The following is a 13,400-nucleotide window of genomic DNA, read 5'->3' as shown; positions in this document are numbered from 1 at the left end:
CTAGTTATCATTATCTTAGTATTCATTTTCTTAGTATTCAATTCAATTCAACTTTATTTGTATAGCACTACATACAGCACAGTCATTTCTAGGTGCTTTTAACAGAGAGAAACCCAACAAATCCAGCAGTCATACATTGTAAATATATAATAATGGAAAATATGATTAAACCTTTTATAAGATTACACAAAAGCTTTGTAAAATCATACTTAGTACTTACTGACCAACTGTGACACAAGAAAATGAGTGATGAATTAAATTCATTTAGAAATGTATACAAAACAACAACAAGATGTTTGTATTTAAAGTGAATTGGATTGTGTTTCTATGATACTGGCACTGATGTATGTATAGTTTTGATGGTCTGGGTTCAGTTCAGGGCTGGTACTTCAGTGGAGTTTATTAATCAAATTTAATGTGTTTTATGTCATCTCACCCCCACTGGCCATACTTGTGATGCTAAATGATAAATCTTGATGTCCCTAAGTGTGGATGTGTGAGTGTGATAGCTCACATTGATCCTTTCATCTATTATGCTTTGTTCAAACCTTGATTCAAACTGTGGGTATATTGTGGTAACCACTAAACTCCAGTTACCCTGATCCAGGTTTAACTGAAAATTAAGCGGGATAAAGAGATGAGATGATTGGATCATCTATAATTAAATGGAAGAATTCATGTGTGCGTGACCACGTTCTTTCAGGATGATGTCTTGTTCCACTGAGCAGTGAACTTCAAGTTGTTTGCTCTGTTGAGAGAGGCCACACCTTTCTGTAAATCCCAGTGTGTCGGACTCTGACCCAGGATAAGCCTCAATCTAACACACACATACTGACACACACCTTCATGTCACACCAAACCGGAACCTTCTATGGTACAGAGTGCCTCGGATCAGTACACACAATGCTATGATAACTGATAACACAAGTCACAATTCCCCCTTTATTTTTGTACATCTATGTCCAAAGACTCTTATTGCACCAATGGTGAAGTTTCTCTTTAACGTTGGAAACACCAAGATGTTATCCTGAGGAACTGGTTTATATCACACTTCCTGGACAAACAAAGTACGCACACACACACACACACACACACACACACACACACACACACACGTTAACACTGACCGATAGAATCGATAACAGAAGAAATTCCAGAGAAGACAAAATTATTTACCAAAACAAGACTACTGCAATTCTTTTCCATTTTACAGACTCAAAGAGCATGTCCCCTCCCCCTCTTTTTTTTTTTTTTTTTTTTTTTTTTTAGTTATTACAGATATTATATTTGCATCATAGCTGAAAAACTCCATTTAATGTGCACCGATGTTGCAGAAATGCCTCTGTGTGTGAGGCATCAAGCATCTCTTCGCTGTATGGCTAAATGTTAACCTGCTATGATTTATCACATAGAAGTACTCAAATACACAAATAAGTGCAAATCTCAGATATTCTAATCTGATTTGCTCAGATAGCTCGAGGGCCAAGCGACATGTGGGTGTAGAGATTCAGCCGACAGCATTAATTCTTCAAGTTTGAGGCCTGCTGGAATGGAAACCGAGATGTTTTTTCTGGGATTGGCTTCAGCCAGAAAACATTTGGAAATACATTTTGACTCGATTTGAGGTGAAAAACTGTCCTGCCAAGTGCTGCCTTATTTATATATGAGGTTGAACTTTGAACATGCAGGAAAAAAGCAAACCAGATAAATGCTGTTGGATCTTTTTATTGTCTCAATCTTCATGTTATTCAACCTTTGTCGCAGCGAACAGGTCCGCACCACATCTTTATGGCTGATTCCCAAATAGAAATGTTGAATATCCACTTAGATTTGCCCTGAAATTTTAATAGTTGTCTTTTACATAGGAGGTTGCGGACAAGTCTTACCCAAAGGATTTCAACAAACAAAACAAAGAAAAATAAAGCAGCTGCCAAAGACTGTAGAAAAAACAGGAGCGATGTTGAACGAACACCGCCAGCCTCTCGTCCACCTTCACTGGGCCGGACCTTTAGCAGCATCGAACATCTTCTTCCTCCCCTCCATGCCCGACATGGCCTCCACGTTCTTCCTCCAGTCGCTGTCCTCTACTGGCCTCTTCTGCAGAGAGACGACATTTCTAAACTCCAGCAGTTGTTTTCACAAGCAGTCACGACGGTTGTGTTTCAGTTTTATGGTTTTTGAAAAGAGACTGTTAAACCAACTCATTGTCCGTAATCCTTTGAGACCTGCTGCTATCAGACGGGAATCCCCTCGGAGATTACTGTGTGACCGTACTTGTAGAACTAGTTTTTTTTTTTTTTTTATAGCACATGCAATACACCGAGTCATCCGGCACGCATGCACATACACGCCGGCTGACGTCGCTGACCGGCGAGCAAAAAACCTCTCACAAAAGCTTCCCCCTCGCTGCACAATGGCATCATTGTCTTCTCAACAGTACCTCCTCTCACTCATGCTCGGCCTCCACCCTGCACCTGCCTACCGCTCCATATCTCAAACACCATTTACACACCCGTAAACGCGGCGTTCACAGACGTCACGCGTGCATCTGATGCAGCGTAAATGCATCCCAGCACCCCGAGGAGGAGGCCGCCTGTCTTGTGTGCACGGGTTTGCTTTCAAACCTTCTCCGTGTCCTCTTTCTTGACGGACTTGAGGTTGGCTCGGAGGTCCATGGACACTTTGTGTTTGGAGCCCAGCAGCGAGCGGAGGATGGCGTCGGCAGACACACGGACCCGGCGCAGACTGGGCCTCTTAAATTTCCCCCTCAGGTCCAACACCTTGATGCTCAGGTCCTTAATCTGGTGTCACAATCAGAAAGTCCTCCAACGTGTCCAATTCTGCCATATTGAAGATATCTGGGAATCCTCAGTGAGAGTGATGCCGGATTACCTCGCGCGTGTTCAGCATGACTTTGGCCTCGATGTCATAGCGCTCCTCATCGACCACGTCTATCTTGGCATGGAGCTCTCTGCACAGATCCTGCACACACACACAAATTGTTTTACTTGTGTGCTTTATGAATCACCACAAAGTGTTTCGATTCATCAGTTTGAGATTTCAGGACATTAGAGGCCTTGTTACCTGCAGCTGCGCCAGACTGAGGCCTCCAGTGTTCAGAGGAGGAGCTCTCTCTGACAGGTATTTATTCTTCTCATCCTCTTTGACCAGGATCTCTTGCTCCAGTTCCTCCTTGGCCTTTGCCACCATCAGACTCTGCACATTCAAGTTTGAGTACATCAATGTAGAGCAACAGACGCAATGTCAGGGTAGACAAAGTTCATTTTCCCGTATGAACGTCACCAAAAATACCAAAAAATAACAATGATTGAAATAACATTAAAAACCTCGGTGTAAAAGTAGCAGGCGATTTATAGAGGGACTGCAGATGTTTTTATGCAGGTGGTAGGATTTGGAAACACATTTAATCATATTGAATATACTCTGACATACTCAGTAACTAACTCTTGCATACGTCAAGTATCAAATCTCTACTGCCCTCTTGAGGTTGAATATTCGAATTGCATTAGTCTGAACAGATCACGATCTCTTTTACCTTCAGCATCAACTTCCTTGAAGCTGAGATCTTTGGTTTCCTCTGTATGGACAAGAACATTGATGAGAAGACAAATACATTATGATCCGAACAGTTTATTTGACTCTCAAAATACCAATTCAAAAGCAATTCGTTTTTGTAGCAATAAAAGCAAAAGAAGCTCAGTGTAAAAATGTCTTACCTCTTGCCTGTGAAGGAATAATGAACAAAATTCCGAATTAAATTCAGGAATTAAAAAAAAAATACAAACAAATGAATATTTGCATGTGTGTCTATGTGTGTGGCAGAATAAATGGTCTATTAAAAGCACACAAATACTTGATCACTCACACATGCTCAGGCATCTTGCTGATGAAATCTCACTGGAGGGGACACAAGAAGGATTAGAAGCACAAACTCATAAACGTACACACACACACACACACACACACACGCTCAATCCGCAGATCATCTTCCCACACTCCTGCGGTTCTCTCACAATGTGGGGTCACTCTTACTGTATGTAAACAAACACTGCAGGCCAGTAATTAAAACCTCATGGTGGTGAAGCATGTTTGAAGTGTTTACTGTGCTGAAATTTGCAGTCTGAGCCAGAAAAATAGCATTCATTCATTCATTCATTCATTCTCGTAGCTGGGCTGTGTGGAAAACTTATGGATCAACTAAAACAGCTGCGAATCAAAAGGCACAAAAGACACACATCCTGTCGCTTGGCAAAGATTGAACTTGAGGTGGACGATAAAGAGATTTCCCTCATTGAACCACATTTCCTCTAAGTTACAGAATCCAAGAGCATATATGTTATTTTTTGTTGTTGTTGTTTTGTTTAGCATGCACTTACTGTAATAAAATTCTGGAACAGCGGGACTGAGTGAAGTGAACAATTGACAAGTTCAGAATAATCTAACCGTCATCCTCTGAAAGCATTTTTAGGCCGTTGCTGTTGAAAAATGTAGGATTTTGATCATTTTTGCACAAAAATTGGTTACAGATTAGAAATATAACGAAAAAGTATCTATATCATTCTCTCTCTAATTGTGAGCACATGGATGGGGGGACTAAAGCTTGAAGACCGTGAACATTGATGAAACTGGAAATTTGCCTTATTTTTCTATTGGAGTTTTAAGATTTGATCTAAAAAGAGACAAAAAGATGTCGGACTATTTTAAAAAAAAGCATATTTAAACCACTTTTCTAAGCAATCCTAAATTACTCAAATTTTTAGATTTCTGTTTTGGATTTATTTGATGTTTTATTTCAGCAAATGATCATTATGTCTTGATCCAATCAGGAATTAATATCATTTTTTCCCCCCCTTCGGAAGTATTTTTTTTTCCTGAATATTCTGTATGGTGAAAAAGTTGATCTGGTGAAACTGAACTCTGCATTGTGTGTCTGATCTCTGTTGTTTTCACTTATCCCTCCCTCCTCTCAGGATCTCGAGACCCTCTGGCCTTTATCAATTGAACTGGGACTTTGCTGGGTCTCTCTCTCTCTCTCTCTCTCTCTCTCTCTCTCTCTCTCTCTGTCTCTCTAACTCCCTCACCTTATCTCACCCTTTCACTTCCATGCCTCTTGGCCACGTTACTGTTTGGGTGAAGCTGAGAACGATGCCCCCGTAAGACCTCCAAGCATGACGGAGTTACGAGCTGCTTCAGTGGATTAGGAAAATTCCTGCCTGATAGCCGTCCCTCGTCCATCTCTTCTGCCCCTCATCCCCATCCTTCTCGTCAGGATTATCTCAGGGAGAAGAATTTAGAGTGGCCTGCCTCCCCAAATAGACCAGAGGACATCTGACAGACAGCTGTGGAGGGAGATTGTGGACCGTGGTGCCCGGCCCGGCTCGGGGATTTAGGGCTACTAACTCAGGGATGCTTGTGTGTCTCTGTGATGCAGCCAACAAAAGAAGATGCTGCCCAAGGCGGCCCGGAAACTTTACGTCAACCTTGGATTCAAACCAACTTCATCATACTGTTTATTGAAAAAAAAATTCGCTTTTTTTTTTTTTTTTTTGCAAAGGTGATGATGAAACTGTGAACAAAATGATTATTAACAGATTTTACAGGTTCATTTTTTATATTTTGATTGAGATAATACACGCACGCTTTTCTCTCTGGAAACTGAAATGATCTCCTCTGTTTGTGAAAACTACTCATCCCTTCGTGCCCAGAGATCTGAGATCAACTGTCTGAAAACACAACATATTTCTAGAAGATGGATATGGTTGCATTTCTTATATATATGCAGTCAAACTTTTCAGAAGTGGAGAGAAACACTTTACGAAACACACCATTAAAAGCATCTTACCGGTTGACGGAGGCAGGAGACGGACCTCGACAGAGCGGGGCGGAAAGATAAAGGCTGAGCCCCACTGATTTTGTGTCCCTCTATTTAACTGCGCCACCCATTGTCTGGCTCTCGCCTTCTTTTCGGTTGGTGGAGGCTATTATTAGTGAACCCCATCTCTCTCACTGAGTAATGAGGCTCTTGGCCATTTGTTGCGTGCCGATTCAACCAAAGCAGGGCCAAGCTTTGGTGATTCACCTCACAGGGATATGACAGCAACAAATAAATGAATTGCAGGCCAGGTGGTTAAATATGTTAATGATGGTTATAGACGTTCTGGACGGGTGCTGAGAAAATGCGACGACACCTGAGCTTCGCAGAATGACAGGGGTTTTTCATGTGGTTAGGATTTTTTATTATTTATAGCCACGCCAACAGCAGCTCGAAAAGATGCCAAGTATATTCTGTTTATTCACCACTTTGGTCTAGACTGAAATATCTCAGAAATTCTTGGCTGGAACATCATGAGACTTTATCCAGACATTTACGGTCCCCAGATTATAAATCCCGAATGACCCTGGTGATTCCCGTTTGTTTGATTGTTTTTTTGTTTTTTCCCCGGTGATAACGACATGAAAAATCACTGGTTGATCAAACCAACGAAAGACAAAATAAACAGACACAAACTGCAGGAAATGTATTCACACAATTAAAAACGCCCTTTTGTCCAATACACATTGCACATTTTCCTCAGTTTGGCTAAATATGCATTCATGCCATTCGGCCAGTGTGGACATCGTAACATCAAATTTCAAAATCATACTTCTGTTCTATAAAGCTTTGGATCTAAAGACATGTCAGATTTAGTTGTAGAATATGAAATAGTGAAGTGGTTCACTAAACCTTCTCAGAGGCAGGATCAAACAGCAGCAGCTCGTCACCTGTTAAACCAACTTTTTGCAGACACTGATGCACTCAGTTCTTCTAAATAAGGCCCTAAAACATTATTATTTTCTCATGCTTTCCATTAGAAAACAGATTCTACTCATCATTTTTTATCTTAATAAAGATTTTGCTTCGTATGACTTTCTTTATGACCTTGCATTCATTTTTTTCCTATATTTCATTGAAAAGCACTGTGAATTGCCTTGTGTCCGAATGGTACTATATAAAATAATTTACCTCTGAATTTTCCACAGTGTATAGTGGTTTGCACTCTTGCCACATTGAGGAAGACCCTGGTTTGATTGGAGTAATGAAGGAGTGTGGATCAGCTCCACATCCCATTCAACTGATTCCAGCTCCAGTCCAGTAGGTGGTGGTAAAGTGACTTTTCCTGGCTTCCTAAAACCTCACACAAGGAGGAGCAGGAAGGAGGAAGGAAATCTGCTCACCTGTTGCAAGGATGACAGCCAGTCAGTATCTGACCAATGACAGGTCAGGACTGGACACAGGTGAGAAAATGCAGACAAAACACACGTTGAATCAACAGCAAGCAGCAGAAATGTAGAGTTTGAACTGAGTTTACTCTCACTGCTCATGTCAGCATCCATCAAAATATCTGTTGATTTATTCTCCTGAACGTTTGCTTACAGTAGATATATATTTTTCTTCTTCATTTGGTTCTAGTTTATTTCGGTTTCATCGTGTCTTCTGGTTTTATTCACTGTTCACATGTCTGTCGTGGTGAAGATAGGCCACATTATCTGTAGACAATGTGAGAGACGTGTGTGTGTCAATCACAGAAGAAGTCTTTATTTTAAGTCACGTGGGCTTGAGAAAATTATTCGACACAAGAATGAAAGAAATCTCTTTTTTGACCTGAATAGAGACTATGTATGATTATAGGTTCACAACATATCTTTATGTAAAGCGTACGGCTGGTAGCAGAAGTCGTGGGAACTCACTTGTGCCCTGAATCAGAAGCTGAACATATCATTGTCATTGTGAGCATATAGCGACGCTCGATTGCCCCGGTTTGACTGGCATGCAGAGGAATACCAACATGACTTTACACTCTTCACACATGAATCTCGCAGGGAAGACTTTAACGATGGAGGAGCGAGAAGTCAGGCCCTCGGGTCGTTTTTGTGTTGTTTTAAGCTTCCAGGACAGAAATGACATAACAGACATGATGAATAAATGAATGAATGAAGTCAATAACACGCCACACAAAAGAGTGGCAGTTGTTGTTCCTTTCGAACAGGTGGATGGATATGCAGGAGTGCATTAAAAGATTAATATGTCTAATATTTTAAAGGTATATGATGCACTATTTTTTTTACTTGCAGTGATTTGTGTCATTCATCATGTGTCATCCCTGTTCCAACGTTTTAATCTAATAATAGTAATAATAACAAGAGTGAACAGGGATACTTTAATGCTGAGGCACTAGCTATGTAATTTCTGAAATATGCCACTTATTTGGGCGTATAACATCTATCTATACATCTTCTATGCCCTTAGGTCATAGTGGAGGGCACGAGCTTCCTCTCTTTGAATACACAACTCATGTCTTTACATTTGAATGCATTTCTTTTCATCTCAACTTTTATAATGTGAAGTTATTTTTTTATTATTAGATATAGATAGTGTATGTACGGGACCATTTCTCACTTAAAATGCATTGAGTTTTTTTTTTTTTTTTTAGAATGAATTGCTATGAGCACCACGGCTTTGGACTGTGGGAATTCAGACACGAGGAGCTCATTGAAACTCCTCACTGAAAGAACTTGTACACCAACAGTTTCATACCAGGAATATTTTCTGTGTGAACTCCGGCGTGATTTCACCCTCAGGTGATAAAGACATAACTTAATCCAGGAATGTGTTCATTAATGCTGCTGAAATGCTCGTTAAATACCAAGATGACAACAGTTCTGACCAAGAATAGATGACATTTGGGGCATTGGACTTTTAGTGGCGCGTCATGAATACATGACCTGATGAAACCTCAGTGTCTAACAATTCAAATCGCCGAACATAGATATAAACAATAGATGTCGCACGGCCTATCAGCGCCTGTTGACGTGCCTACATCGCTGCCATCTTGGAGAGGCCACCCGTTCCTCCTCCCAATAATTTTTCCATGAGGTTTCCACGGGAGCTTTTCCTCAGCTTTAAAATGAGGTATTACTTGGGTTGCTGTGTGGACGAGCAAGCGAGCTACACATGTTTTTGTGGATTTTCTAGACTGGGCTCTATATTTTTACCACAAGCAGACGACCTCCCCAAGATGGCGGCGCTGAAGGCTAGTCACAGGCAGCGCCGTGAGGCATCTCGTGTTTTATATCTATGTCTCTGCGCATCAGTGAAAAGAGTTAGATTTTCTGTTAACAGGAGGGAGACAGACCTCTAGTGTTTAAACCGACCCACAGCAGCTCCAGTTGAGATATTGTGACAATAATTTTTTTTTTTTTTTTTAAATATATTTTAGCTTCTGGTCACTGAGGGACTCACCCACTCTTTTCAGTTTTGTTCATGCAAACACTGATAAACTGAAGAGCTGGGGAAAAAAAGCCAAAACAAAACCCAAGCATCAACAGAAAAGAATCTAACGTCCGGGTCGCTCTGCAAAGCGTATCTTGGAGTTTATGAGCTCTCAGGTCTGTGTCTTCGTTTATCTGCGAAGAAAACCAGATGCCCTGGACAGACACTCCGACGTCTGCGTCCAGCATTCCTCCGAGGAGTGCGAATCCATAAGCACACACTGAAGGTACACACAGCTCACAGTCATCCCGCGTATACAATATTATTTGCAGCAGTATTTTACACCTGTCCCCATCCAAAACCACACACAGATTTAGTGGAATGATTCTTTTTCTTCTTTTCTTTTTTCCTGGTGTGTCCGACAGTCACTGCAACACTCCTGGTTTCTTGCTGACTCACGCGGTGTGGCGGAGTCGGGGTTTTCCACAGTAACAAGAGAAGTCGTAACACAACCAATCCTTTATTCCTGCACTACGCTGTACCACACACACACATGCACACACACACACACATCTCACACAGACTGCCATTTTCTTAACACACACGCACAGCAGGCTTAAATGAACAATAAATGCTATGTCTTGCTAACAAGAGTCCGCTGATGCTCGTTGGCCTCGTTGGATTTCATCCTGGGTGTGCACTGACTTTACGCTCCTTGTAGGTGAATACGTGTGGGTGGATGTTTGTGTGCACATGCCTCGGGCTCACTGCGCTTCTCATTAGTCCTCCAAACCGCTCAGAACAAAAGGTGTCCTGACTTCAGCACACACGCAATATCAGGAGAGCAATACCACAGTGTGTGTGTGCATGTGCGTGTGCGTGCGTATTTTCCAGAGGCTATAACAGCAAGGTTACAGCACAACTGGAAACAGACGAGCAATTAATGGGCTGAACCTTGAAAAAAATTGTGGCTGACTGTTTATGACAAAAAAAAAACACAAAACAAAAACCTTTGATACCTTGAGGAAATATGTTGGGATTACAAAATGCTTTATTTCGTTTGAAACTAATACTGTACATGGTTTCAGCAAATATATATATATATATACATATATAGAATACAATGTGCGACGAGTATGGACAAAGTAATTATACTTCATGATCGGCTGTAAAGAAGCATGCAGATCACATCAGTCTGTAACAAAAACGTTTCGAAACAAGAAGTAAGACTTGTTTAAAGGGCAAGACTGAAGAACAAAAGTGACGCCTGCGTGAGCAGCATTAAAAAAAAAAAAAAAAAAGTATTGAGACAATTATGTTTCGAACATTAAGGCATTAAAGGTAAACAGTGTCCCGGCTCCACTTGTTCTGCGTGTCATATTCTCCTTATGCTGACTTCTCCACCGTGACCCCGTCCGATCAGGGCAGGCCAGAAAAAGGCTGCGTTCCCACTGTCGTTATTCTCCTATTCTTTGTACGAGTGTGAATAAATTCACGAGGGAAACACAAGTCTTGTGCGTCCATATCGTCCTATGGCTTTTCTGTACGTCCCCCGTCAGGCGTTGATAAAGTGACTTGCTGCTCTTCTCCCTGCTGATTGGTTCCTTGTTTGGTTTCACGAAGGCTGCGGGAAAAAAACAAAACAAAACATAAACAGTCTGATATCGAGATGGTGTGTTGGACACTGGGGGTATCTGGCGTTGCACAAAGTGCAGTTGTAGGGAGTTATATTGTACTGTTGCCACGGCTACTAAGTTAATTTGGGCACTTGACGGCTGCCTCTCTTAAGGAAGCATGGCTGTGGATTCCTGGGCCGTGAGCTCATAGTTCAATCTTACACCCTCAGTTCATGAACAGTTGAGATTTCTGTGGCCACTTTCAGCGAATTACTCTGCTGTCATATGATGGCCCTGTTTTCCTGAAAGCCAAAAAAGATGCAAGAGGGCTTTTGTCACCTCGGAACGTCCAACTGTCTCCATGTTCACTGAGCCTTTGAGGGAGTCTGTGTCTGGGTCAGACCAGAATGTGTGAAGATTACAGGGGTGTGTTCTCTGATGGGAGTCGAGGAGGAATGATTGTAAGGTTACTGTGTCAGTCTCTCTGTGAGGATCAGACTGCTGGAGTCATGAAGGCACCGCTCGATGTGCGAGAGTGTTTAAAAATACTCGAGTGCCTGGTGAGGGAGAGGAAGGCAGATGTTATTTTGGAGGCGTTGTAATTATGTCCTCAAGTGAGAGTAGTTTGCTTCCTCAGTCAGGCCAGATGATCAAAGTGAGAAAACCCTGAAATGACTCAAAGAGCAGGAACATGATCTAAACACCGCTTGTCAAAAACATTAAGTTTGATTAGAGGTTTGACTCATTCTTAGCCATGTGCAACTGATTCCCGTGAATGTGTGTGTCTGGCTTGTTTTTGTGATTACACATATTAACTTAACTCAGCTGCTTCCAGCCTTGAAACTATTAAGCGTGTGGTGATGGAATGATAGAAACCTACTGGGAGGAAGATCGAGAAATCTGATCTTTACGCACTGGGTGGACGTTTCTGCTTCTTCCCTGGCAGAGGCACAAGGTTTACACTGAAGAAATATACTCCCCCACCCCCAAACCATCTTACCGTTTCCTTCCCCATGTCAGAGCATTTCTTCCTCGCCGGTGCTGCCCAGGTGCACGGTGGACAGGTGCCGGTTCCTGGCGGTCTGCACGGCCTGCAGGTTCTTGAAGCGCACCAGAGCCAGGGCGATCTCCGCGTTCCAGGCGGTGCCGTCCTGCGGACACCGAAAGTCTATCTCCTTCCCGGTGGCCATGACCACGGTGAAATACACCAGCCCGCGTTTGTACTCCACACAGTCCACCGTGGCCATGCGCTCGAACCGGAGCTCCTTGGCTTTGGAGCTGAAGGCCGGCCCGGGAGGCGCGTCACCGCCGCCTTTACAGGTGTGCAGGCGCAGACCTTCGTCGGTGAGGACGCAGCGCTTCTTCTTCCACAGCTGCAGGAGTCCGCTGCTGCGCTTCTCCAGCAGCCCGTCTCTCATCACTTTGGCCGGGAAAGACATGGAGACGCGCCGCGGAGCCCAAATCGTCAGGAAGAAGCAAAACACTTGACAAGTCTTTAGCGCCGCTGGATATCAGGATGGATCCATCAAATGCCGTAATCTTACTTGTAAACGTGGGTATCACAAGTCGACATGGCGTTAACAATACCTTAAAGACCTCATTGTGCAGTTTTGGAAGGAATCCACTGTGCGTAAAGGCGGCACGGGTTTAATAGGCTGCTCTGCCTGGATATGTTTGAACATGCCCGGCTTCTCTGGATATTCTCCTCCTATTCTTCCTCCCCTCCTCCCCCTCCCCCTCCTCCTCCTCCTCCTCCCCGGTGACGACAGGAGAAGATCCGGGCTGTTTACGAATCTCCGTGCAAGTGTGTGTGTGTGTGAGCGCGCGCGCGCGCGCGTGTCTCCACTTGAAAGAGTCGGTGAGTCAGTGCAAGTAGACAGTTTGGTTTTACAGCCTCGTGTTGTCAATGTGTCAACAGAAATACTGCAGACAAGTAGTGTAGCCACCACATGCACCTGCTGTTGTGACACCTGCCACTCAAAACCTCCAAACTATCAAACTTTTTCAAATCACTTTTCACTATGCCTTTAAGTTCTCGTGAGTGTTTACACCACATTGCTAAATCTGGCTTCATTTTTGAGCTGGAATGTGTGTGGGTGGTTGTAATGTGTAAATGTGTGTGAAGGAAACAAAGTCCAGGAAAGAATTGTTTGGAGTTAACAGATAAGTATAGGAAAATTACTTATCGTGACCTTTTGGAAACTTTGTGTTAGCTCAATTCTTCTATTTTACATTCTTCGCAAACTACATATATCAATGCATTTACATACAGAAAAATCAAAGACCATCCGACTTTTAAGTTCTTATATTATCTTGATCAAATCTGTTGTGACGAATTAATTGCTTTCCCTCACTTCTAGGCAAATGAGCTTTGTGGGTGGAGCAAAGCTGTAATTCCCCTTATTTTCCAAGACACTGGATTTACACTATGTCATGAGATCCAAGCAGTTTGACGTGCGTCTGTAGTTATGATAGGAATGGCCACAATGTACCTGTGTCATCATCTCCTGAGA

General features: G+C 42.6%; 2 protein-coding genes across 2 annotated transcripts; both read right to left on the bottom strand.

Moving 5' to 3' along the window:
- Nucleotides 1-1,709: 1,709 nt before the first annotated feature.
- tnni1a (troponin I type 1a (skeletal, slow)) lies at nucleotides 1,710-3,671 on the bottom strand. The gene is made up of 5 exons (XM_080496435.1): nucleotides 3,557-3,671; nucleotides 3,085-3,216; nucleotides 2,893-2,982; nucleotides 2,625-2,801; nucleotides 1,710-2,097 (listed from the first exon to the last, which is right to left on the bottom strand). The coding sequence occupies exons 1-5, from the start codon at nucleotides 3,614-3,616 to the stop codon at nucleotides 1,993-1,995; spliced, it is 564 nt and encodes a 187-aa protein (XP_080352561.1). The 5' UTR covers nucleotides 3,617-3,671; the 3' UTR covers nucleotides 1,710-1,992.
- A 6,731-nt stretch (nucleotides 3,672-10,402) lies between these two features.
- phlda3 (pleckstrin homology-like domain, family A, member 3) lies at nucleotides 10,403-12,527 on the bottom strand. Its single transcript, XM_080497125.1, has 2 exons — nucleotides 11,888-12,527; nucleotides 10,403-10,895 (listed from the first exon to the last, which is right to left on the bottom strand). Exon 1 carries the CDS (start codon nucleotides 12,324-12,326, stop codon nucleotides 11,904-11,906), a length of 423 nt encoding a protein of 140 aa, XP_080353251.1. The 5' UTR covers nucleotides 12,327-12,527; the 3' UTR covers nucleotides 10,403-10,895; nucleotides 11,888-11,903.
- Nucleotides 12,528-13,400: the final 873 nt, after the last annotated feature.

The sequence above is a fragment of the Blennius ocellaris genome (genome assembly GCF_963422515.1).
Source record: "Blennius ocellaris genome assembly, chromosome: 5".
NCBI lineage: Eukaryota > Metazoa > Chordata > Actinopteri > Blenniiformes > Blenniidae > Blennius > Blennius ocellaris.
This window is presented reverse-complemented; position numbering and strand designations above follow the sequence as displayed.

Bases quoted from the DNA above. Each gene is read 5' to 3' on its own strand.
- tnni1a (XM_080496435.1), bottom strand. From the start codon at position 3,616: ATGTTCTTGTCCATACAGAGGAAACCAAAGATCTCAGCTTCAAGGAAG. The intron at 2,802-2,892 runs GTAATCCGGCAT...TTGTGACACCAG, and splicing joins TCATGCTGAACACGCGCGAG to ATTAAGGACCTGAGCATCAA. The intron at 2,098-2,624 runs GTTTGAAAGCAA...GTCTCTCTGCAG, and splicing joins AGAAAGAGGACACGGAGAAG to AAGAGGCCAGTAGAGGACAG.
- phlda3 (XM_080497125.1), bottom strand. From the start codon at position 12,326: ATGTCTTTCCCGGCCAAAGTGATGAGAGACGGGCTGCTGGAGAAGCGC.